The 22,999-nt window shown below is 47.9% G+C and overlaps 10 protein-coding genes across 10 annotated transcripts; 3 read left to right on the top strand and 7 right to left on the bottom strand.

The window, feature by feature from the left end:
• Positions 1–114: 114 nt before the first annotated feature.
• T069G_04277 (uncharacterized protein) lies at positions 115–1,670 on the bottom strand (the record flags this gene model as incomplete). Its single annotated transcript, XM_056171487.1, has 5 exons — positions 115–266; positions 322–418; positions 475–831; positions 895–1,326; positions 1,383–1,670. 5 exons carry the CDS (start codon positions 1,668–1,670, stop codon positions 115–117), a joined length of 1,326 nt encoding a protein of 441 aa, XP_056032379.1.
• Positions 1,671–2,471: 801 nt separating this feature from the next.
• Positions 2,472–3,756, top strand: T069G_04276 (alginate lyase domain-containing protein; the record flags this gene model as incomplete). Its single annotated transcript, XM_056171486.1, has 3 exons — positions 2,472–2,524; positions 2,582–3,388; positions 3,453–3,756. The coding sequence occupies 3 exons, from the start codon at positions 2,472–2,474 to the stop codon at positions 3,754–3,756; spliced, it is 1,164 nt and encodes a 387-aa protein (XP_056032378.1).
• Positions 3,757–4,029: 273 nt separating this feature from the next.
• On the bottom strand, positions 4,030–6,009 carry T069G_04275 (heterokaryon incompatibility protein (HET) domain-containing protein; the record flags this gene model as incomplete). Its single annotated transcript, XM_056171485.1, has 3 exons — positions 4,030–5,435; positions 5,511–5,788; positions 5,837–6,009. 3 exons carry the CDS (start codon positions 6,007–6,009, stop codon positions 4,030–4,032), a joined length of 1,857 nt encoding a protein of 618 aa, XP_056032377.1.
• Positions 6,010–9,034: 3,025 nt separating this feature from the next.
• T069G_04274 (peroxidase domain-containing protein) lies at positions 9,035–11,470 on the top strand (the record flags this gene model as incomplete). Its single annotated transcript, XM_056171484.1, has 3 exons — positions 9,035–9,364; positions 9,440–9,820; positions 9,896–11,470. 3 exons carry the CDS (start codon positions 9,035–9,037, stop codon positions 11,468–11,470), a joined length of 2,286 nt encoding a protein of 761 aa, XP_056032376.1.
• A 288-nt stretch (positions 11,471–11,758) lies between these two features.
• Positions 11,759–12,385, bottom strand: T069G_04273 (HD domain-containing protein; the record flags this gene model as incomplete). The annotated part of the gene is made up of 1 exon (XM_056171483.1): positions 11,759–12,385. The coding sequence occupies one exon, from the start codon at positions 12,383–12,385 to the stop codon at positions 11,759–11,761; it is 627 nt and encodes a 208-aa protein (XP_056032375.1).
• Positions 12,386–12,863: 478 nt separating this feature from the next.
• On the bottom strand, positions 12,864–13,874 carry T069G_04272 (phytanoyl-CoA dioxygenase (PhyH) domain-containing protein; the record flags this gene model as incomplete). Its single annotated transcript, XM_056171482.1, has 4 exons — positions 12,864–13,123; positions 13,195–13,416; positions 13,470–13,644; positions 13,719–13,874. The coding sequence occupies 4 exons, from the start codon at positions 13,872–13,874 to the stop codon at positions 12,864–12,866; spliced, it is 813 nt and encodes a 270-aa protein (XP_056032374.1).
• Positions 13,875–14,793: 919 nt separating this feature from the next.
• Positions 14,794–16,473, top strand: T069G_04271 (sugar transporter domain-containing protein; the record flags this gene model as incomplete). Its single annotated transcript, XM_056171481.1, has 4 exons — positions 14,794–15,262; positions 15,330–15,703; positions 15,767–16,063; positions 16,123–16,473. The coding sequence occupies 4 exons, from the start codon at positions 14,794–14,796 to the stop codon at positions 16,471–16,473; spliced, it is 1,491 nt and encodes a 496-aa protein (XP_056032373.1).
• A 385-nt stretch (positions 16,474–16,858) lies between these two features.
• Positions 16,859–17,878, bottom strand: T069G_04270 (zinc-binding dehydrogenase domain-containing protein; the record flags this gene model as incomplete). Its single annotated transcript, XM_056171480.1, has 1 exon — positions 16,859–17,878. The coding sequence occupies one exon, from the start codon at positions 17,876–17,878 to the stop codon at positions 16,859–16,861; it is 1,020 nt and encodes a 339-aa protein (XP_056032372.1).
• A 1,439-nt stretch (positions 17,879–19,317) lies between these two features.
• T069G_04269 (uncharacterized protein) lies at positions 19,318–19,773 on the bottom strand (the record flags this gene model as incomplete). Its single annotated transcript, XM_056171479.1, has 1 exon — positions 19,318–19,773. One exon carries the CDS (start codon positions 19,771–19,773, stop codon positions 19,318–19,320), a length of 456 nt encoding a protein of 151 aa, XP_056032371.1.
• Positions 19,774–21,710: 1,937 nt separating this feature from the next.
• Positions 21,711–22,613, bottom strand: T069G_04268 (dienelactone hydrolase family domain-containing protein; the record flags this gene model as incomplete). Its single annotated transcript, XM_056171478.1, has 3 exons — positions 21,711–21,957; positions 22,030–22,441; positions 22,523–22,613. The coding sequence occupies 3 exons, from the start codon at positions 22,611–22,613 to the stop codon at positions 21,711–21,713; spliced, it is 750 nt and encodes a 249-aa protein (XP_056032370.1).
• Between the last annotated feature and the right edge of the window lie 386 nt (positions 22,614–22,999).

Raw genomic sequence — 22,999 nt, 5'->3', positions numbered from 1 at the left:
GAACCGGTGTTGACGCAATTGCTACTCTAGGAAGAACATAGAACGAGACAGAAGGTCAATATTAGTACGTTTATTAGATACATCACTATTCTATTACGCAGCCAACTATTGTGTTCAAGCTGAGTTGATCATGCCCTTTCCCTTTGGCCCAATTTCGCCACCTCCCCAGATAGTCCTGCCATTGTCATTAAGGTACTGACCCTTCTTGTTATAGGACCAAATCAAATCGCCCCAGCTGGGATGGTCACCGGGGCTGGTTGTGCCGGCTGTTTTGTGAAGTTAGTCGAAGTTTGTTTAACGGCCGGTGTCGATTACACTTACGGTTGCCTTCACCTCCGAGGCCATTAATCGTGACCTTCATTTTCGTCGTATAAGGAGCGCGAAGTCCTCGTTTGACGACATATTGGTAGTACAAAATCTACATCAAGGTCAATACAAGTGCCGGTAAGTGTGTCATCAAAAAACCCAACTTACATCCCAAACTTTGGGCGGTGGCTTGGCGACTCCTCGACTGATGTTGGATGGCACAGCCCACGGCCCATTGATCAGAATTGCCTCGCATCGATAGAACTTGGGGTCGTAGGGCACATCGTATCCCAAGTTGTACTTCGCTGTGTATTCCGCAGCCTTGAGTAGAAGATTGTCTCCAAGCGAATACACATCTGTTCCTTGAGACTGCATGATTCTAGCCGCTTCTGCAGTCCAGCCTAGGGCGCCTTGTGCATGGCCCTGGTCGCGGCCAGTTTCTGCGCCTTGTCCCGTTTCTGGGTGGAAATTGCCATATATTCCAGCACAGAGATCGTTCTGAAAGGCGTATACAGCGTAATTGTACTATTCTTGTTAGTTAGTCACGGACATTGCGTCTCGCCTTGTGGCTAGGAAGTTGAAACTCACCAGCGTCACGTCATCTAAGTAAACGGCAAAGGACAGCAGAGCCTTGATGCTAACCATGCCATAGTTTGCCTGGCCAATAATGACGGATTGCCGTGCGAATAGCCAGTACAGTTGGTTCGAGAATCCGCTTCCACCTGAAGCTTTCGCCCCGGCCTCGACCCAGCCTCCTTCCCATCGCATGATCTCTGCCGCATTCGCAAACATGTCTCCTTCAAGTCCGACGAGAAGAGAGGTGTCAGTGCCAATAATCGAGGTCAAATTAGTGCCCCAAGCGTCTAGGATCGTGGTTGATCGATCCCAGTGACTCTGGTTCTTCGTGATATACCACATTAGTGCATTCTGGTAAGCCGCTCGCACATCGTTACTAAAGGTTGTGTAGTTATTGCTGCATCCACCTCGGCAGATGACGCTTTTTGGGCCTTGCATAGTGTACTGAGATCGAAAATCAGCTTCATGGAGGCCTAAAACTGCGATTGTGTCCGACTTACAGAGGCCTGGGAGAAGGAATCTGCACTGAATTTCTCGTATGCTGATTTCCATGGCTCTTGGCCCTTCGCTACCCCCAATCGGATTCGCTCAAGATCGTCATGAGTATGCCAGAGTCCGGGATGTACGAAATCGCCGACATGCTTTTTGGATCCAAAAACTTGGGGGACGACCGGTACAGGTCCATTGAGTATCGGAAGCCCATTCAGTGGCCCAGTGGCAACGACAATGTTGACCAACAGCCCAAATGCCGTTACCACCGAAGCAAAGCTCGACCCAAGCAGAACCATCTTGACTGCTTGTGGACAGACTGAAGATCTATCACCACGTGCGAGATGTTGAAGAGAGCGCTCATATGCAAGAGGAAAGCGAACCCCAAACGACCGGAGGCAGGGGTAATATTAATGACAACATTGTCATGTTCAATCAATCTCTCGACCTTCACTAAGCCAACATCCCTGTAACCCGAAACGCTGAATACCGACTTTCTGTGTTGTTTAACCTCTTTTCTCCACATTGTCCCCCTCTCTCAACACACATAAGCGCAAATATAGCGCGCCGGCCTCCGGGTCAAGTCCCGGAGCAATTCCCGGCATCAGCCATCAAATGACCAGGAGCTCTGTTTCGGCCCGGCAATTGAGCAATAGCAGCAAGGGACGTATTACCGCTGCAATAGGAGCTTAGATCCAGCAGCAAAACTGCATACCCCACGAGAAACCCTTGTCGTTTACCCCATAATGCTCTCCTGTTTCTTTGGCTTTTTCGCGGGGTAGTCCGGGGTAGTCCGGGGTGCTCATCTATGAGTTTCTGCGGTCCGAAACTCACTCCGATAATAACTACAGGGTTTCCTTGGAGCTTGTCGACACTTGTGATGGGTTTCCGCGCGTGGTTTCAAACCAACTCTTGGGTTGCATCCGCTCAGCCCAGGTACGAGCTGTAATTAAACCCTACAGTCGACGAAGAATGGTTGTCATGAAGCAGAAGTATAAATGAAACAGAAATCTTTGAACTGAATGGGTTCCTGGACGCCCGTAAGCTAGTGCCTTCTGGAATTTCGCAAAAGTCTTATCTGCTTTCTCGCAACCTTGAACATGGCGCCTTCACTTGTTGCGGCGTTCCTCTGTAGCCTCGCGCTATTCGATTTGTCTCAAGCGGCGCCTTCGTCTACTATCGATTCCCAACCCCTTGATTCCCGCGCTAGTTTTGTTCACCCGGGTCTCCTCCACACCGAAGCAGACTTTACCCGTATTAAGTCCAAGGTTAACGCGAAGACAAATCCGTGGTATGCGGGTTGGAACAAGTTGGTGGCTCATGCCAACTCCGGCTATGTTCCTAGCCCCAAGCCCACCGTGTATCGAGGCACGGGTTCGCCTGAGAATTATGCCAGCTTGTATCGGGATGCAGCTTCTGCGTACGCCAACGCCATCTACTGGAAAGTCACGGGAGACACGGCGTATGCCACGGCTGCAGCGAAGACACTGGATGCTTGGAGTAGCACTCTCACCTTCATCGACGGTACCTCTGACAAGTTCCTCGCCAGTGGCATCTATGGTTACCAGTTGGCCAATGCGGCTGAGATCCTTCGTGGCTACTCTGGCTGGACAGGTCTTTCCGCCATGAATACTATGCTCAAAAATGTGTTCTATCCTATGAACCATGACTTCCTAGTCAACCACAATGGTGCCAAGATCGATCACTATTGGGCCAACTGGGATCTGGCAAATCTCTGCACTATGTATGCTATTGGAGTTCTGTCCGATAATACCACCATGGCAAACGAAGCCGTCAACTATTTCAAGAGTGGTGCGGGTAATGGGGCTATTGAGAAGACCATTTGGGTTACGTACACTGAGTCAGGGAGCAGCAAAATCCTAGGGCAAAACCAAGAAGCTGGTAGAGATCAAGGACACGCCATGCTAGATTTTGCCCTCCTAGGAGTACTTGCTCAGCAAGCTTACAATCAGGGAAATGACTTGTTTGGCTACCTATCCAACAGAATCTTAGCAGGGTAAGAACTTTTGTCTCGGTCTCTACGTTGAACGATATGATGAAGCAAGCCTAACAATGATTAGAGCGGAATACGCAGCCAAGTACAACCTCGGCTTTGACGTTCCTTACACCACGTATGTCAACAGTGATGTGACTCAAAGCATCATCAGTAACAACAGTCGCGGTGATATCCGCCCAATCTGGGAACTAATCTATGGTCATTACGGATCTCTCAAAGGTTTGAATGCAACCTGGTCGAAGCAGTATCGTGACCTAGTTGTGACAAACGGAAGCGGAGCCGAGGGTGGTGGCGGAGACTATGGCCCGAACAGCGGTGGTTATGACCAGCTCGGATTCGGTACTCTTCTGTACCGTCTGGATGCTTGAAGTCGCGGGTTAGTGGACTGAACAATACCAATCTTTCAGCCACAGAGCTTCGAGGGCACAGCCAATAGCACAATTCGCGTAGAAAGCATCAAGTTCGATCTTTATCATTAGTTATAAATATATCATATAAGCGACATAAGTTTCTCGTAAAATACTCCAATATATGTACTTTCTACCACCTTGAAGATATGAAGCAATCATTTGCTATACGGAATCCAATGAACATCTAATGCTCTTTGATACTGTAATTAATGACAAGAGAAAGCTCGCTACTTAACGTATAACAATCTCTTCAAAATCGAATACATCATTTTCGTGATCAAAGAGCTCACCATGCATGATGCCGTGAACATACACTTCTCCTATCAATTCATATACCTTTATCGTATGAGGCCTCTCATCTGTTTGACCCCACCAACCTCCTTTCTTTTCTTTAAATGGCATATCCATCACAGGCAGCTTTCTTTCTTCGTCGATGTAGAGAGGGCGGAGCAGAAATGGCCATTCTGACCCCTGAATTGCCCATACCTCGTCTTCTTTTCTCATTCTCTCGGGGCCAAGCCCAAGAAGCATCTTCGTTACTTCTTGCCGGTCGCTGGCTCCAGAACAAGTGAAGAATCGTCTGACGTACTCATCGTCCAATTGTATCGCAAACACAGCCCTTCCTCTTGCCCAGTGAAATTGACGAATAAGATGTGAACAAGTTTGTGAAAAGTCGGTTGCATCATCCATGTCACGGACACAGCCGAGGAAGTCGTGTTTGTCAAGTATTCGCGAGGGCATCTTTAAAAGCTTATAAGCCTCATAAAGGTACTTTTCGTCGATTCCCTTTATTGACTGTGCACGCGAGATGATATCATAGCTATCTTGAGTAAGGACGTAGTCAACAGTTTCATTTCCAGCAGCAGACGCCAGCTGCACGCACAAGTACTGGGATATGCCGTCTACAATGAATCTCTCAACTTTCCACACCGGCAAAGATGGGCCATTGAGAGATGTGAACTTATTGCCAGGGTGCCAAGATCCCAAAGAGATACAAGACAGGAATACTTCAACAGGCGACAATTCTTTGGAAGATAGGTCTTTATCCTCGCAGCGGATAGGATATTTTGATGCTAATAGGCTTAAGGGGCCAAAAACGTTCATTAAAAAAGTAGCACACGGTGCCCACTCTAGGGCTGAAGGGAATCTTGAAGACCCTCTTGAAATACCCAGCCTTCGGCCAAAAACATGGAGGTTATTGCCCTTGACGTGGAAGCGTTGTGTCTGTACGGCCAAAGCTGAGCCATGAATGTTGAAATCGCTCTTGGAACTATTCAGGAAAAGAGCACCGCCATTGGATAAAGAAAATTGTTCCCGGTTGGCCAAATTTGGAACCCATGAAGGTAATTCGTGCTCGACATCCACCCAAGATGGAACACTTCGACGTTGAAGCTGATACCCAGGCCTGTCGCCCGTTTGCACTCCAGGAGTGATGAGTGCAACTGCTCTGATACCCAATTTACTGTGCATGAGACGAAGAATGAAAGCTCGGAAAACGTCGGCAGTCGAAAGACTGTAATCTGGAACAATTGGGTTGTATGAGGATATGGATGAATCAACATCATTGGTCATGTTAGACAAGCGCTCCATGATTGCTTCTGCTAAGCCCAGAATTCCATAAACAAAGTCTCTCGGGTCTGTAGCATAGGTATTTGCACTGCGCCAGAAAACCCAGGCCAAAACAGATTCATAGTCTGGCACGCTGTGTTTACCGCTAGCCACTCCTGGAATTTGAGAAACAAACTTCATGAGTTGATTCATATCTTCCAAGCATGCCCTGAGTATGCTCTGCTGCATTACTGCTGTACCAGCGGTCCCGTTATTTCCATATTGCAATTCCATGGTAAGTCCAAGGGTTTGCAGAAACAATGCTGCATTATGAAGGTCACCTTGGTTTATGAAATGATCTCCACAAAGGATCCTAATCTTTTTTGCCAAGGCGAACTCTTGCAGTGTCCAGAGTCGGTGAAACCATCGTCGCGACATGAAACTGATCAGCGTATCCCACTCATCTTTTGATACCAGATGTTGTGGATACTGCACGAAGAGGCTTCTTGATGCGTTTGCCCCAGGAGTCCATGCGGTTCCATACGTTTGTGCCATAGTAGATAGATCGCCTAACACGAGATCAAGGGCTTTGGCTTCAGAGTCCGTAGTTGGTCCAAGCCAGACATCAACGACCGCGGCGTGTTCGTAAATCTCCTTCATCATGGCTACCTGCTCACTACGCTCTCTCGTATTCTCCTGGTCAATACATAGGGAGTCAATCCAATAATACACCCCTTCATCTAGCTTGATAATGCGATTCAAGGCCAGAAGAAGATTTTTAGGCATGGACGTTGGCACACCATGCTGACCTTTATAGCGGAACACTGGATCTTCATGCTCAGGTACTCCGCGGGCAAACCCCCAAGTGTAGCTCAATGCGTGGTATGCAGGGGCTGCAGCCAAGGGAAACACACTCCAAGACAAGACAATGTCCGCATCTGCAGTTGAGTTGATCCGCACCAGGCGGATACAGCCGCCATGGGGAAGGCCACCATCCTTATGAGGCCGACAAGGGTCCGTCAGATAATAGCTCGTCAGGCTGAATATGGATCCAGGAAAAGACCCTTGACCGAATTGCGATTTATCGACCGTGGAATATCCTGCCACAAGTATTCCAACAACCAGAATTGCAGTAGCGATGTCTAGCAGAAGAGTAAGTAGGTTGCGCGAAAACATTTTCCCCTTATCAAAGAGATTACTTTGGTGCACAGCAGCATGTGGCTAGAGAGTGATATGAGGAGGAGTCTTTCATTGGGACTCGCGCAGTTGTCTAAAGCCAAGCGATTTGACAATGCTGGTTGCTGCAATGAGATCACGTGAAGAAGGATCATTAGCTTCATGTAGACAACAAGAACTCCAAGAAGATAATATCAGTTTCCCTTTGCCTCTGTATGTGGCTGAATCGTTTTCTGTTTCTCTCGTTTCGGCCTTCAAAGAGCAGACTAATGTGACGGTAGACATACAAAGTCCGCTAAATTTCCAAGGGAAAAGCTTCTTCTATAGGGTAACAAATTGTGTCATACCTGGGCATTATGTCTTCAGTGCCTAGGAAAGCAGCAATAAGAGACAAAGAGGAAAAGCCATGCAATATACACTGGTAAATAGAGGCTTTTAAAACATTATTTTACTAAGTGTACTTGCTACGAATTGCATTTTGAGTTGATTAGGCTCTCTCTCCGTATACCTTGTGCGAGGTCAGATTTAGCGCCCTTACTTTTCTCCAGTACAATCAGATAGGAAATATTTCTTCATTTATACTGGGGAAAAAAAAAGTCAAAGCGGTGCAGGCTCATCTAGAGATACTCATACATTATGTATTACTCAATAAAATGGCTCTTAGATTCGTTTAAGTTGAAATGAACTGGCACCCCGAAATGCTCGAGAGGTTGCTCTAGTGAAGTCATATTAACCACTCCATACAATTGACACTTGGCTCGATGTAGAGTTGGAAAGTTGTATTGACTCCATGCTTTACTATTTTGCAACAGAGGCATACATGTAGTCTTTGTTTATAAAAGTGAAGTGGAGCATTTATTCTTATTATAAACATGGCAATTTGCAGATTTTCACAGAGATATTTTATGGCTCTGGACGCGTAGTTCGAGTAATCTTCGTTCAATTATATCGAGATTGTAAGAAGCACTACTTTGAAACCCACTTGATCAACTACTTCCAGCCGCTGGCGGCTGGGATGCGCGCGCACCGCCGTTGACGCCTAGGCTCTGTATTTGTCCCGAACAGGGCAATAGAACACATGTGGGACAGTTATGTGGGCCAATTTTACCAAGCAAGATGCAAAGGAAGCCATATTGGACAACTTGGGGAATTAGACGAGAACCAGAGAGAGAGTGCTGATGGCAATTGTAAAAATCGCCAAAGAGATTTGTAACTGCATGTATATATGATATATGTTGCTATTATAATTAGAGCGGCAATCAGTGGGCCCTTACATGCGCAAAACTGCATGCATTGTCATCGCGGTGCTAATTGTTTGCATGCATGCTTACATGCAAGTTTTAGCATCATGGCTCTTAGACCAAAGTGTGTATGGTTCGTCACATGGCGGGCATCGCAGGATACGAGAATCCGTGAATAGCGAGAATGTATAAAAATAGCTGTGAGCAGATGGCGCAATGCCCTTATGAATGAATATCGTGCTGCTTGCAGACTTTTGAAGCAAGTTGCGATATCGTTTGATACAAGGTCATACGTAGCGCAAAAGTTGTCTCAAAGGCCAGGAAAAACGCATCACTTGTAATACTATCCCCCTATTGCAGCAACTCAAGAATTAATATACGCACAGAATCCATCAAAGCTGTCTCGTTAATAAACGAATGAGCTTCGGCCAATTACGTCGAATTTATATCTAAGCGGAGAATGAAAGCCCGAATATCCAACTGCTCGCGGAGGGTGCTACTCCGTATGTACTGAGTCGCTGACAACTACTGGAAGAGGACACACTCGGCTGCTCAAATATCCGACTTAGTATAGTCTATTGCTCATTATGTCTCTGCGCGAATGTACCCTTTGGGCTAACAATGCCGAGCAGCTATAAGCACTGGACACAAGTATCGCTCGGTGCTACCAACTTGGGCTAGCTACCTACATTAGAACACAAAGTACCGAGAGCTCACCCACGGCCAAGCTGCTCTGTAATGCGCGAAAGCTCGGATAGTAGCATCCGAAGCCAAGCAGAGTGGCCAATCCGCGAACAAAGTTGCCCCCATCTTTAAACTTCCCCTCCACAACGAACCCCGCTTGTCCACTTGGATGCCGGCCCAGAGCTAGAAAGGACGTGGGCCTTTGAAATTGCGAGGCGGCGGTTCGTCAGACAAGCAGGCGATGACACAACCGCCGCCAATAGTGTTTCACCGCAGATCCAGATGAGGATTGAGAGCAGCGCAATCGCGACATGTCGGAAGCCCGATGACATGCGATTTGGCCGTGAGAGAACGCGGGGTTGTCCGTAACCCCTCTCCAATTCTCTCCTCTTCGCTTGGCGTTTTATATGTTGTGGTCTCCTCTTTTTTACCTTTCTCTCGTCTCTTAGACTTTTGTTTCTTTCTTCTCACAACATTCTTCAGTGGTCTCGACAAGTTTTGCTTCTGGAAGTGACAAGCTTGCTCTATACTGTACCCTCTACTGTTGTCAATCTCTTTCCGTTTGATAGCAATTACAGACAGCAAAAATGGGCGACGCCGGCAAGTGTCCTGTGAACCACGTTAACGCCGCGGGCGGCGGAACCAGAAACAAGGATTGGTGGCCCGAGTCTCTCAAGCTCAACATTCTTCGCCAGCACACAAATGTGACGAACCCTCTTGGAGCCGACTTTGACTATCCCACTGCTTTCAAGTCTCTTGACTATGCTGCTGTCAAGAAGGACCTCACAGCCCTGATGACTGATTCCCAAGACTGGTGGCCCGCTGATTTCGGTCACTACGGAGGTCTGTTTGTTCGTCTGGCGTGGCACAGCGCTGGTACATACCGTGTCTTTGATGGTCGCGGTGGTGGTGGCCAGGTAAGCAACCTTGAATGTTATTATTTCGACCAACACCTTGAACATATGTAGCTGACCTGGTTTCTCATGTAACAGGGCCAACAACGATTCGCACCACTCAACAGCTGGCCGGACAACGTGAGCTTGGACAAGGGCCGTCGTCTGCTGTGGCCCATCAAGCAAAAGTATGGCAACAAGCTTTCATGGGCTGATCTCTTCATCCTGTCCGGCAACGTTGCTCTCGAGTCCATGGGATTCAAGACGCTTGGATTTGCCGGCGGCCGTTCAGACACCTGGGAAGCCGATGAGTCTGTCTACTGGGGTGGCGAAACTACATGGCTCGGCAACGATGTTCGATATTCGCATGGTTTTGCAGGCCCTAACGACCCTGCCGGCGCAGGCCACGGCGTCCTCATCGTAGACGAAAAGAAACACAAAGACATCCACTCTCGCGACCTGGAGTCTCCCCTCGGCGCTGTATGTTTTCTTTTCTTTTATTTCTATCTAGGTTTAGCCACAAAAACCACTTATCTGACGATACAATGCGTATAGGTACACATGGGTCTAATTTACGTCAACCCAGAGGGCCCTGATGGTAGTGCCGATATTTTGGCTGCCGCTCGGGACATCCGTGTCACTTTTGCCCGCATGGCCATGAATGATGAAGAGACTGTCGCTCTTATTGCTGGTGGCCACACCTTCGGTAAGACTCACGGTGCCGGTCCTGCAAGCCATGTTGGCACTGAGCCCGCCGGTGCTCCGCTTGAGAACCAAGGTCTCGGCTGGGTCAGCTCCTTCAACTCTGGAAAGGGTGCGGACACCATCACCAGTGGTCTTGAGGTGACCTGGACCAAGACACCAACTCAGTGGAGCAACCAGTTCTTCGAGTACCTCTTCAAGTTTGAATGGGAGCTTACCACAAGCCCTGCCGGTGCCAAGCAGTGGGTTGCTAAGAACGCTGAGCCCATCATTCCCCACGCTTTTGATTCTTCCAAGAAGCTGCTGCCTACCATGTTGACCACGGATCTGGCACTGCGTTTTGACCCTGAGTACGAGAAGATCTCTCGTCGTTTCTTGGAGAACCAAGATCAGTTTGCTGAAGCTTTTGCCAAGGCCTGGTTCAAGCTGACACATCGTGACATGGGACCTCTCAGCCGATACGTCGGCCCTGAAGTCCCCAAGGAGGAATTTTCCTGGCAAGATCCCATCCCCGCTGTCAACTACACTCTCATCAACGACAGCGACATTGCCACGCTCAAGAGCCAGATCTTGGCATCCGGCGTGTCACCATCCAAGCTTGTTTCCACCGCATGGGCTTCTGCTTCGACCTTCCGAGGCAGCGACAAGCGTGGTGGTGCCAATGGTGCTCGTATCCGCCTGTCACCCCAGAAGGACTGGAAGGTGAACAACCCCCCTCAGCTCGCCGAGGTTCTGCAGGCTCTGGAAAAGATCCAGCAGAACTTCAACGGCTCTCAGAGTGGCAAGAAGGTTTCTCTTGCTGACCTGATTGTCCTTGCTGGAGCTGCTGCTATTGAGAAGGCTGCCAAGGATGCAGGACACAACATCACTGTCCCCTTTACTCCTGGTCGTAACGACGCTACTCAGGAGCAGACTGATGTTGAGTCAGTTGGCCACCTCGAGCCCTTTGCTGATGGCTTCCGCAACTACGGCAAGTCGACTCCCAGAGTCAAGCTGGAGCACTTCCTGGTTGACAGGGCACACCTTCTCACCCTCTCTGTTCCCGAACTGACTGTTCTCGTTGGTGGTCTCCGTGTTCTGGGCACCAACTTTGACGGATCAACTCACGGTGTCTTCACCAACCGTCCTGGAACTCTGACCAACGACTTCTTTGTCAACCTCCTGGACATGGGAACCGTCTGGAAGGCCAACCCCTCCGACGGCGACCTCTTCGAGGGCAGCGACCGCAAGAGCGGCGCCAAGAAGTGGACTGGTACCCGCGTTGACCTTGTCTTCGGCCATCACCCTGAGCTGCGTGCCGTCTCAGAGGTCTACGGCAGCTCTGATGCCAGCCAGAAGTTTGTCAACGACTTTGTCACTGCTTGGACAAAGGTTTCTAACCTGGATCGCTTTGACCTTAAGGAGTCTGACTCTAGACCCCGTTTGTAAATCCGAAGCTTGGCGCAAAGCAAATTATTTGATGCCGCTCAATGTTTGATGTCACAGTCTGAAGATTTGTATGACCAGAATGTATTTAAAATAAAAGCATCGAGCTGTATGTAAATAATAAAATTGGTAAAACTGTAACCGCATCTTGTCTAGTAGCCAGTGTACGTGAAAATGATAAGTCAATAAATCTTCCTATATAATCGTATCTCTCACGGCAAACTTCATGCGTGAATATGGTGGCAGTGTTGCATGGTATCGTATACAAAAAGTCTCTTCTGATATAATCCCTCATCTTCGCTCAATCTGCCTCTGAATCGCCTCCCTCCAGCTGTCCAAATCTCTCACTACGAGTCCTTCAATCTTTGCCTCGTCGTCCCACTTCCTGAGCTGGCACATTTCCTGGCACCACGGACCCGAGCTGAATTCCTTTACTTCTTCTGAAGTCATTGGCCCGCCTTGGTAAAAGAGGCTCTTTTTGCTTGCTTCTGAGAGTAAGTCATTATAAGACTCATCTACGGCACACAAATAGCGTTTGGCTGCTACGTGCGATTCCACCAGGCGAGCAACTTTGTCAGAGAAGCCTAGTGAGAGCAGCAGGCGGGCTCCCAGAGTCTCATGGCCAACACGTCCAACGCTCTGTGTAGCCGGAGCATCTCCCAAGTTTTGAATTGGAAGACTTGCTGAAGCAATCAAGTCATCTGCTGGGGCGAATTGCCCAACATCATGAAGCAGCGCAGCAACCTGTGTAGCTTCATCCACGGCTGGAGATGCCTCGGCGGCCAACGCAGCACATTGCAGGGAATGCTGCAGCTGAGAGATTGGCTCGCCGATGTAGGGAGTGTAGTCTGAGTCTTGAAGAATGGAAATTATGTAAGAGGTGACAGCCTCTGGCTCAAGGGTTGCAGGGATGGCCATTTTGATGATGAAAGTGACGACAGGCAGTAAGGCTGGGCTGAGTTTGGTGACTGGCATGCAGGCGACTGGGACGTATTAGATATACAGCACTCATGCACATATAATCTGTGGGTAAGCACTATATTGGCTATACTATGAGACACTGGAGTATTCGCTCCATATCTCCACCCCCCAATCTTCATGCATTAACACGTGTATAGATCGTCCACTCGGCACAATGCCGTCTGCACGTGGATGGGTCAAATCCTGTTACAAAAGATCTAGCCCAGAGATCGGCTTAGAAGAGTGTGCCGCAGGGAGCCGACTTATACAAACTTCTTTGAGAGAACTTGAGGAACTATCTTCTAGGTGAAGTTCAAGTGCACATGGCGTTTACTTTATCGGCAATTCAAAGCATCACTGTCTCTAGAATAATGAGAACTAAACCTTTACGTAAACACTCTTCCAAGAGCTAACCGGATAATTTGTAAGGTTGTATCTAGAAAGCCAGCTGACGGCCGGCATCAACGCTCAGCATCGGCGAACCGAACGCGTATCTCAAGGCTCCATCTTCATACGCCTCTCCCTCCTTACGCATGTGAGTTGCGGGCCACTCTTTCTTCCTCAGTTCGTAGTAATCTTGATGCAAATCACCTTCGCTGGCACGGTTATACGTAGCGTAGAGCGCCTTGCGGTTCTCATTGCTGTGGTTAGGTCCACTGCGGTGAGCCAGGTATGAAGTAAAAATGAGCAGCTGGCCTAGTAAAAATGTCAGAAAGTGCCGACGTAGGAGAGGAAGTGAACATTCATGGCTAGACAATTACACTCACCGGGCTCGAGCTCAACGGGCTTCCACTCATGAGAGTCAACCCACTCATTGGTGATGCAGTGATCTTCAACATTGAGGGGAATATCCATGTTGTGGCTAGCATCAACAACCTCCAGGCCTCCGTTGTTGAGAGTCGATTTGTCAACAGCAAGCAAGATAGTGAGATGCTTCACATCTTTAATGTGATTGTAAGCCACGGCATCAATGTGCGGCGCAAATCCACCTACTTCAATTAGCCATCTCTCTTCTTTCTCACAGAAACACAAAAACACCTACCACTTCCTGCGAGCTTATAATTAATCTTTTCCTTGAAAAGATACATGGGCTCTCCTGAAAGCTCTTCCAGAATCCCCAAGAGCCTTTCGCCGCGGAGTAGTCCATTGAACCCCTCGTGGCTATCGGCGTAGTTTTCTGTACGGCAAAGAACCGTCTCTCCACGAGAATTTATCTCCTGTTCATTATTGTAAATACGCCTCTAAATGACCACATACAACAACATGATCTGTCATGGTAAGGTCATCTTACCTCGTAAGGCATAAATTGAGAGTCAGCAGTTGGCGTCCAGTCGTGCACCTCCTGCGCCCACTTCTGTACTTCAGCAGTCTCGGCATCGTTGAGGATATCTCGAACAATGAGATAGCCATTCGCCTTGAAGAAGGCAACCTGCTCAGCTGACAACATGGTGATGTGGTGCACTCTCGATAAAGAATTAACGACATGGGTAGTAGGACCTGCATAGAGCTTACCAGCTCTTTTGTAACCCTCAACTCCTCCTCTTTCTTTTACCCGCCCTTCTTCTAACACGAACGGCTTGCATCGCATCGTATACTCGGAAGTTCCCGCCAAGCTAGGCATATCGCTTACGGGAATGCTCTCCCTAGCCGATGGAGATCATTCTTCCAGGATCCACGTCCAGAAGCTTGTGGATTACGGGACCACCCCACCAAGTGGCTAACGTGCCGAAACTGGACAAACTGGAGGGCTGCCGGTGCGCCTCCCGATGAATCAAGAGATATTCTCGGCCCACGTGGGTGCCACTGCCGGCCGATCGGCACGAGGCACGACTTCTAAGTCGATATATCACCAATCGCGAGGCAGATGGCTAGAATCCTGATGGACGGATAGGGTATAATTGACAAACCTGCAGCTGGAAATGACTTCTCACCAACACACGCACGTGGGAATCGGAAAGCTCACGAGTGATTCAGGGTATCGCCGTCGCAAACCCCTCAGTGGATGAGATCCGGACTTTTGCGTTCGTAATGATATCAGCTTCTAGCCGCTTTCCTACGGGTCTATCAAGATTTACTGCTTATATGCCCTCTTGATACGAGTCGAGCAAAAGTTCACCAATGATGTACAGTTGCATGTATTCACGTGCATGGTCTAGAGATAACAGGCGACTTCATCGGCAAACAAAATCTTGTTATCGTCTGCCGCATATAAAGTTACATTGCATAAAAGTATAAGTTCCCAGTTCCGTGCGAACTTTCCTTGAGACAAGACACTGAGACACTAAGGGGGAACCAAAACCTTTGCCCGCATCCTTTTTTGTTCTCGCTGTTTTACATCTTGGCAAAGTTATTTACAGCAAACAGCAATGATGGATGCCAAGACTGCTCAGGTCGATGAAGTGGCTGTTTCGCCTACTCTTGAGCCAACCAACGACTCCAACAAAGATGTTGTTGCTCAGCCGAGCGCGCTATCGCGCGCCAGCCGCATCTCGTCAATCTTGATGGTCCTTGTCGGCGGCTTGGCTCTATTCTCAGACGGTTACAATGCGCAGGTCATCGGATACATGAATCCTCTCTTTGCGGAACTTTATCCAGATGCATTCACATCGACCATCAAGACCAGATTGTCCAACGCTTTTCTCATCGGTGAAGTATTTGGCATGCTGTTCTTTGGCTGGGGAATCGACAAACTTGGTCGCCGCACTGGCATCTTCTTTGCAACTCTGTTTTTAATCTTGGGTATCGTGCTGGCTACTGCGGCGCATGGCAAAACTCCCACCGGCATGTTCTGGATGATGATCGTTGGTCGTGGTGTTGCCGGGTTCGGAGCTGGAGGTGAGTCTCATGTCTCAAATTCAGCGTGAACAGAAAGATCAGCCACTGATTAGATCCACGGCAATAGGAGAATATCCCACATGTGGTACTGGCAGTGCCGAAGCTTCGGATGAGACTGCCTTTGTGAGGCGGCGCCGTGGCATGCTCGTCGCTGTCGCTACTGACTTCGCCATTGATCTGGGATTTGTGATGGCCGGTGTCATCGTGCTCATTGTCCTCGCAGCCTACCATCAGCATATCAACGATGGCGTGTGGCGTGTCTCCTTTGGCCTCGGTTTCATTCTTCCTGTTGGACTCTTGTTCTTCCGTCTTCGGTTGATCAACTCATCGCAGTATAAGAAGCATGCGATGAAGACGCACATTCCATACTGGCTAGTGATTAAGCGCTATTGGAGACCCATGCTCGGAACATCTCTGGCGTGGTTTTTCTACGACTTTGTTGTAAGTGAAACTTGATGTCTTCGGAAAGTGTAAAATGATGATGTAATAACTTCTTTTCAACAGACTTATCCATTCGGAATCTTTGGTTCCACCATCATCGGAACTCTGAACCCCAACAACACCCTTGTCCAAAACATTGGCTATGGCACTGTTCTCAACTGCTTTTACCTTCCAGGAACTCTTATTGGTGGTCTTCTCATGGACAAGATTGGTCGCAAGCAGACTATGGCATTGGGTTTCTTCCTCTGGTCGATCCTTGCCTTCATCATTGGAGGCGCTCTCAACCCCATCACGAGTGTATTCCCGCTCTTCGTCGTCTTGTACGGAATCTTCAACACTCTTGGAGAGATGGGCCCAGGTGTACGTATATCCCATATTCACTATCTAAACATGCTTTCAGTGAGACTAAAACTTCCCAGGTTGGCACTTTTCTCTGCGGAGCTGAATCCTTCCCAACGCCAGTCCGAGGCCACTTCCTTGGCCTTGCCGCTGCCGTGGGAAAAGCAGGTGCTGCGATTGGGACCCAAGTTTTTACACCCATTCAAAACTCTTTTTCGGATTCGCAAAAAGGAGTTCAGGGAGTCTTTCTTATCGGTGCCGCATTTGCCATGGTTGGCTGTCTTGTCACATGGTTCTTGATCCCTGACAAGGAGAAGGACCTTGAAAGTGAAGACGCTCGGTTCCGTGCGTATCTTGAGGAGAATGGATATGAGGGAACCTTTGGAGAGGCAGTCGACGACGAGATTAAAAGCTCTGCTTTTCACATTTAGGCCGCACTGGTTCAAAGAGGTGGAAGAGCTGGATGAAATTCCTATCAAACGAAAAGTATGCCAATTTAACGCTTATAAAGTGTCTATTGAATAATAAATAATGACTGTAGCGAGTAAATGACCTCTGGTGCATTTCCTATCTTTCCGAAAAGGTATCTCAATTCTGTTGCATCCGCTAATTTTTATGTAGAAAGTTGTTAAGCAATACCGTAAATGAAGCGTTTCTAGCCGAAAGCTGCTATTATCTGAGCGACAAAACAGCGTTAACGATGATAGACATCCACCATAATATACGGCTTGAATATCCCTGCTATTCGAAGGGAGAATTAAGTTGTTTGTTGATCGTAGCGAACTTATGTATCGTTGCAAATCCTAGCATTATTGCTTATGCCTTGCTGGAGACATGAACAATTACCTTTCCGCCACTCGAGCCCTTCTTGAGATGCTCAAACGCTTCCAAAGCCTCTTTAAACTCAAATGTCGAGTCAATGACAGTTTTGATCACTCCGTCTGCCAACCACTTTGCAACTTGCGCAAGATCGTCACGGTTATTTTTCGTCATGTACGGCACCAATTGATGTTTACCTCCACCCAAGAACGAAGGAAGGAATTTCGCCGTCAAGACGTTTTTGACACCGCTTAAAGACATCGGGCCACCAACCAGTACAAAGGCTCCCTCTGGCTTAAGGTAATGGCTCGCCTGGTGATAAAGGTCTGCAAAGGAAGAGCCGACGTTATCGACAATGTGGTCAAAGATTTTTCCGTTCTGTTTCAATTGCGCCACGACATCTCCGGTCTTATAATCGATAATCTCATCCGCTCCGACTCGCTCACAAAGCTCCTTTTTCGCCGTAGAGCAAGAGGCTGTGACATGGCATCCAAGAGCTTTTGCAATCTGAATGCCAATGGTGCCAACTCCTCCAGATCCACCATTGATGAAGACTTTGGAGCCAGTTTGGACGTACGGCTTGATAGACTGATATGCTGTCAAAGCGGTTGTCGGCGCACCGGCAGCGAGATCTAGGTCAAAATTTGACGGCAAAACTGCATAATCTGCGCGATTGGCGATGACATATTGAGAGAGCGCCCCAGGGCCCTTGGTAGGGTCCAATCGAACTAATACGACGTCTCCAGTCTTAGTGTCGGTAACATCATCTGCTACTGAGACAACTCGGCCGCTGAGATCCATGCCTAGTGTTTTGGGAAAAGTCGTGAGGGCCTTGGATGCGAGGCCCAATCTGAGCATTTTGTAGTCTGCGGGATTGAGGCCTGCACTGGCAACTTCGACAAGAACTTGTCCATTTTGGAGGGGTGCGGTTGGCTGCGCAACATCGTCGAGAAACTTCAAGGTTTCCTCAATAGGTCCAGGAGCGGCAACTTGCCAGGCCTGCATGGTTTTGGACATGGCGAATGTAGAAATTTTACAAGTTGTAAAATGAATTATGTTTAGAAAGGAATTTGAGGAAGAGAATTTTACAAGCAAAGTCTTATTCCTGAACAAAGAGGCGAAATAGTAGACATATAGTCGAAATCCAAGCCGAGGATAGTTGTAACAGTGTACGGAGGAATGTCCGCCAATGGCATCATAGGCGGCGGAGTTGAGTCATGGATGCGGACACAACTAACTAATTAGGAAACCTCCACCTTCTACAAATGAGCCGACTCTTCAGAAAATGGAGTGATCGGTCGAATAGAGTGTCCGTTAGTCAGGAACTGGCGGATCCGCTTTTGCGCAAGTCCGATCTTGAAGGGTAGGATATTGCCCCAGCCGAGGTTCAAGTCTACCGTGTTACGGATGATGCTATGCCAGCTGCTGAAAGATTAGATAATTTAGGAACAAGAGATCAGTCCCTGGCTAGAAGATCAATTTTCAGCGGTAAACGACCGATCATATTATTGCACGATAAAAAGTGATACATTTCCCCGGGGCCTCGGGAGCACCGAAGGCTAGTCTATAATAGACTTGCCGGAGAGCTAGACGAATAGACAGCAACAGACCCAAGCAGAATTTCCAAGTGCGTTGAATAATTCATACAGATTTAAATAGTCTCTGGGCACAGCGAAGTAATACGGTTAACATGCAAGCGCCGTGGTAAGTAAATCTCATAAAATGACAATATTTCCACGTTTTGAGTAAAGCCAATGTACTATGATGTTTGTGTGCTAATAGCATGAACATCGGTCATAATGACTCATATACTGTGACCAAGATGGAATAATGCCTGAATTCGCTAGAATTTTGGAGCGTTTCGAGGGATTCGAATTTGATTTGTCGGGCTCTGCGGGTTCCGCTGTCAATCACGGCTCATATCTCTAAAGTTCGGTTCGATCGGCCGCTACCGATCGGACCTAATCTAGGAATTAATTCTAGTTAATTAATTTGTTGATTAATCATAAAATTTCATAAAGTTAGCCCTTGTAGTTCATCAAATCACATCGAGCATTAAAATAATATCCTCACGAAATGGTTCACAATACTGCGACGCAGGGGACCAGTTAGCTTTGGGTATGTATTGATCAACCAAAGTAAGACATTTTAGTTTATCATAATAACATGAGCATTGTTTACCGTTCGTTGGCGATCTATACAGAGTCTTGCAATTGGCAAGCTGATTTCATTAGCCTTTCTATTATATGTCCCGGGAACAGCAAGCCTTCATGTCGAATTGCCAGACTGTTTTTATTATTGCATTGTATCATTTCCATGCATTCTTATTATATGTACTGCATAATTTAATAAGCAACAGTGTATACAATTTGCCCCATCGTGAGCACTTGCAAATATCCAAAACAGCTCATGAGAGCCACATTGAGCTTATTCCAAGTGTATGTCCTTCATCCCTTTCATGGTTCGCAAATGTATGAATAGCAAACCAAGATGTTGCTCAAACTGCAGGCAGCACTGAATTCATTGCAGTCCTTGATGCTGTTATCGCCCGGCCAGCATTGGCCTTGCACGGAGCCGTCTCCTCCAGCAATGTAGAACAACCATGTACCATCGCCCTGCAGATAAAAGTTCATGTTTCCCACGCCGCACATGCCGTCAAGTTCGAAATAATTGGATCCAGTATCGTGAATGCCGTATTTTGGCGTTTGGCCATTAATGACATGGCCGGTACGATCTCCATCCATCATGCATTTGCAGTTGTAGTAGTTGGAAGGACACGCAACGGCGTAGTCTTCAAGACTGCCACCCCAGCCAGGGGCGATAGAGCATGGTCCTGTCAGGATGTGGAAATCGGCTGCGGCATAGCTCGCAAAGCCAAGAGCAGCGAGAAGCTGAGTCGTTGTGAACTTCATGTTGAAATAGTAGGTGAGAAGTGGACTTGTATGGATGAATTAAAGGCCCAAAGACTGCCTTGGCTGGTTTATCTGTTTCTTCTTCAACGATTACTCGGCAGGAATGTCAACGCCTTTTATATCTTTCTCATCAATTCACCCTGAGATATCCTCGGTTCAATGATTCCCAATAGGTCCTGAGCCTCTCATCTACCCACTCTTCGCAATGTCGTCATAACTAACAGATAATTGGAGCCGAGACTGAATGAATCTCTCGCTTAAGTTGGTTCATTTTACCTGCTATTTGTGGAAATACCATGTCCTAGAAAGAGTGGTCAGACGGACCGTCGGCTCAGCCAATATCTACGACTTATCACGACCCAATCCCAGCTCCATTCAGCCGGTTGGAGCAAAAATTGGCGAAAATCTGCTGGCACTACGTCAGAGCAAGAGCATACATGGTCTCTAACTGGTATTATTTACCTAATGCCAGGCCCCTGAAACCCGAATATATCACCGCAAGTCATGCCAAGACCGTTGATCGTCGAGAAGTTGCGAATTGCGTCCTTCGGTTGATGCTAGACTGGGGTATATCTCTACACATCCTTGAATCAGGTATGTGGGTGGGCGAATAATGGTTATGAAAGGCTTGGACCTGCCTATCTAGGGATTAGCATGATGCGATTCGCGCATAATATTGGATTTCGTGGAGCAATTTGGTAGATTGGGTATCTTCTAAAACAGACAGAAATGATGAGAGACAGATAGCAAGCCTTGTGCATGCCTTTTCTGTCAGGGATTACCTAGATTTGTAGCCGATTGTACTCCATACAAAGAGAACTCTGTAGCAACTTACTTTCAACCCAGGTGATTAAATTGTACGGGAAAACAAGTAATAACAATTTTTGAATAGAAATGAGTTGGGCAAATCTCACCAAATCCCTGTTGGTAGAGGGACTAATTACTAGTAGGTTCCCTGCTGTTGTTTATACTAGGTAGTTGAGGCTATGAGCTAGCCGTTCGCCCTGAAAATCTGTACCAGCTTGTTGCTGATCATACTCCCAGAATGTTCTCTTGCGGCTTCTTTTTCTGTTGACCGGCTGTTATGCTTATATTAGGCATTTCTTCAAGATTGTGGAGCGACTATTCCGGAAGTGTGAACAGACACATGCCCGCGTAAGCATCCGTGGTAAGCTTCATAGCCCATGAGGCTCATTCGCGATTAATAAACGCGTGTCTAGACGGGAAAATATGATACCAAATAGGAAACCATTGTGTCATTCTGGAATGGATCCCCCCATGGGGTGTTACTAAATGCTGACCATGGTGCAAGGGCCTGATGTCAATCATTTGTCAATCGAGTTCCACCTGGCGGTAGCGTTACTCGCGCCAATAGAGATAGATACAAGACGTTCACAAATTGGTGGAAAGATATCTTCCAGTTACTCGAAGGAAATATACTATTTGGGCAAAACTATGCGCGGCAGCCATCATGTTGCGTACTGGTGTTCTAACGGGCGACTTCACCAAATCCAGATTGAGTACTCGGTTGCTACATTCCGTTGCAACTTAAACAGAAAGACAAGCATGTGTAACAAGGAACTTCCCCTATCCAAGAACTATGACCAGAACTTTTGCCTACGCAGGTTTCACATTGCATTAAACATAATGAAATAGTGCTCTTCCTTCCAATAGGAGTATTTGGAATCCATAAACGGAAGATATCCTGCAGCTGAGCCCCCACTAGGGCGTAGAAAACATACGTAATCTGACCAACACACTCTCTGCCAAGCAACCAAGCAGTATACTAGAGGGAATGGTGGAACACATCTATACTTGGCACAATAAGTTTGAGATTTCACCGTCATTAACAAGTAAAAGATGACTTTGGGTATCAGATTCTTTCTTTTACATATTTTTTTTGCTTTGAAACCGCCCCAACAACCAACTCCCTCCGCTTAAAGGTGCTTGGCGAAGAAGTCGGCGGCCTGCTTATAACCGCGCTCATACTCCTTGACATTAGCCTCATTCTTCAGGTCAGCTCTGGCGCCCATCCATCCGTGGTGCATTGTCTCATAAGTAGTAGATTCGATCTTGTCGCCCATAATCTCCTTGTACAGAGCAACCTTGTCGGCAGGCTCGTCCTTGGAAGCCAGCAAGAGATGAGGAGCTGTCTGGACCTTGGCGTCATTCTCGTCCATGAGACTACCCAATACATTCTTGGTTAGCAAATAACGTCACATCCGTCATCAACACTCTCTCTAAAATAAAACTTACCCAGGATGAGCCGTTCCGCTAGCGCTGAATCTTCGACCAACACCCTCGTTGCCCTCTCCGCAAGCCAAAACAGCCAGCTTGCCGCCCCAGCAGAGGCCGAAAAGACCCCAGTTACCCTCTACGGCCGGGAACTTCTCCGTCAGTGCCTTACGGAGGACCAGCAGCTTCTCCAGGTTGGTCTGGGGGTTGCCAGTTGAGCCGAAGAAGGCCTGCACCTTTTTCTGCTTCTCCTCGGTGTCCATGGGAACGGCGTCAATGTCCAGACCCGGGCCATCGAAGAAGTCGGGGACCAGGACGACGAATCCAGTGTGGGCAGAGAGACGGTCAGCGCCCTGGATGGTCTGGTGCCAGATGCCGAAGATGTCGTAGATGTCGATGATTCCCTTGGTGGCATTCTCAGGTCCCACGATGTCTAGGTGTCATGTATCAGGAATGCTGCCCTTGTGCCGTTGAGGTTGAGGCTGAGGTTCATTAGAGATGGCTCAGATCTTACAGGTGTTGATGCCGGCAATCCTCTCGTATTTGCCCTTGGGAGTGTAGTCAACGGTGACCGGAGCCAACTTGCAGCACGCCTCGCTAGCCATGGTGTCTAATTTAATGTGTGAGGGGTGAGAAGTGAAGAGGAAGAAGAAGAGGTGATTGTATCAAGACTTTGAAGCTCAACGAGTTGTTGAAAGGCATAGTGGGCTTCATCTTCTCCGTCTTTATATACCCAGCTTGCACCTCTTTTTCCTCAGTGTGGGTCTTGCGCGGACAAATTTGACAATCGGTCAACGGCACAGTAGCTTCCTGGTCACAAAATGAGATCTTCAAACCCGCCAACGAGAAGACGAGTCCTGGGATTGGCCTTTGGAAGGGTGGAAGGGCTCCATATCGAGCACTGGTTCATGTTATTGCCGGCGTCGGTGCCGATACGGCCGGCGGGTGTGAATGCGGCAAATCCCCGACAGGGCGGCAAACCCCCAAGAGG

The sequence above is a fragment of the Trichoderma breve genome, chromosome 2 (genome assembly GCF_028502605.1).
Source record: "Trichoderma breve strain T069 chromosome 2, whole genome shotgun sequence".
Taxonomy (NCBI): domain Eukaryota; kingdom Fungi; phylum Ascomycota; class Sordariomycetes; order Hypocreales; family Hypocreaceae; genus Trichoderma; species Trichoderma breve.
This window is presented reverse-complemented; position numbering and strand designations above follow the sequence as displayed.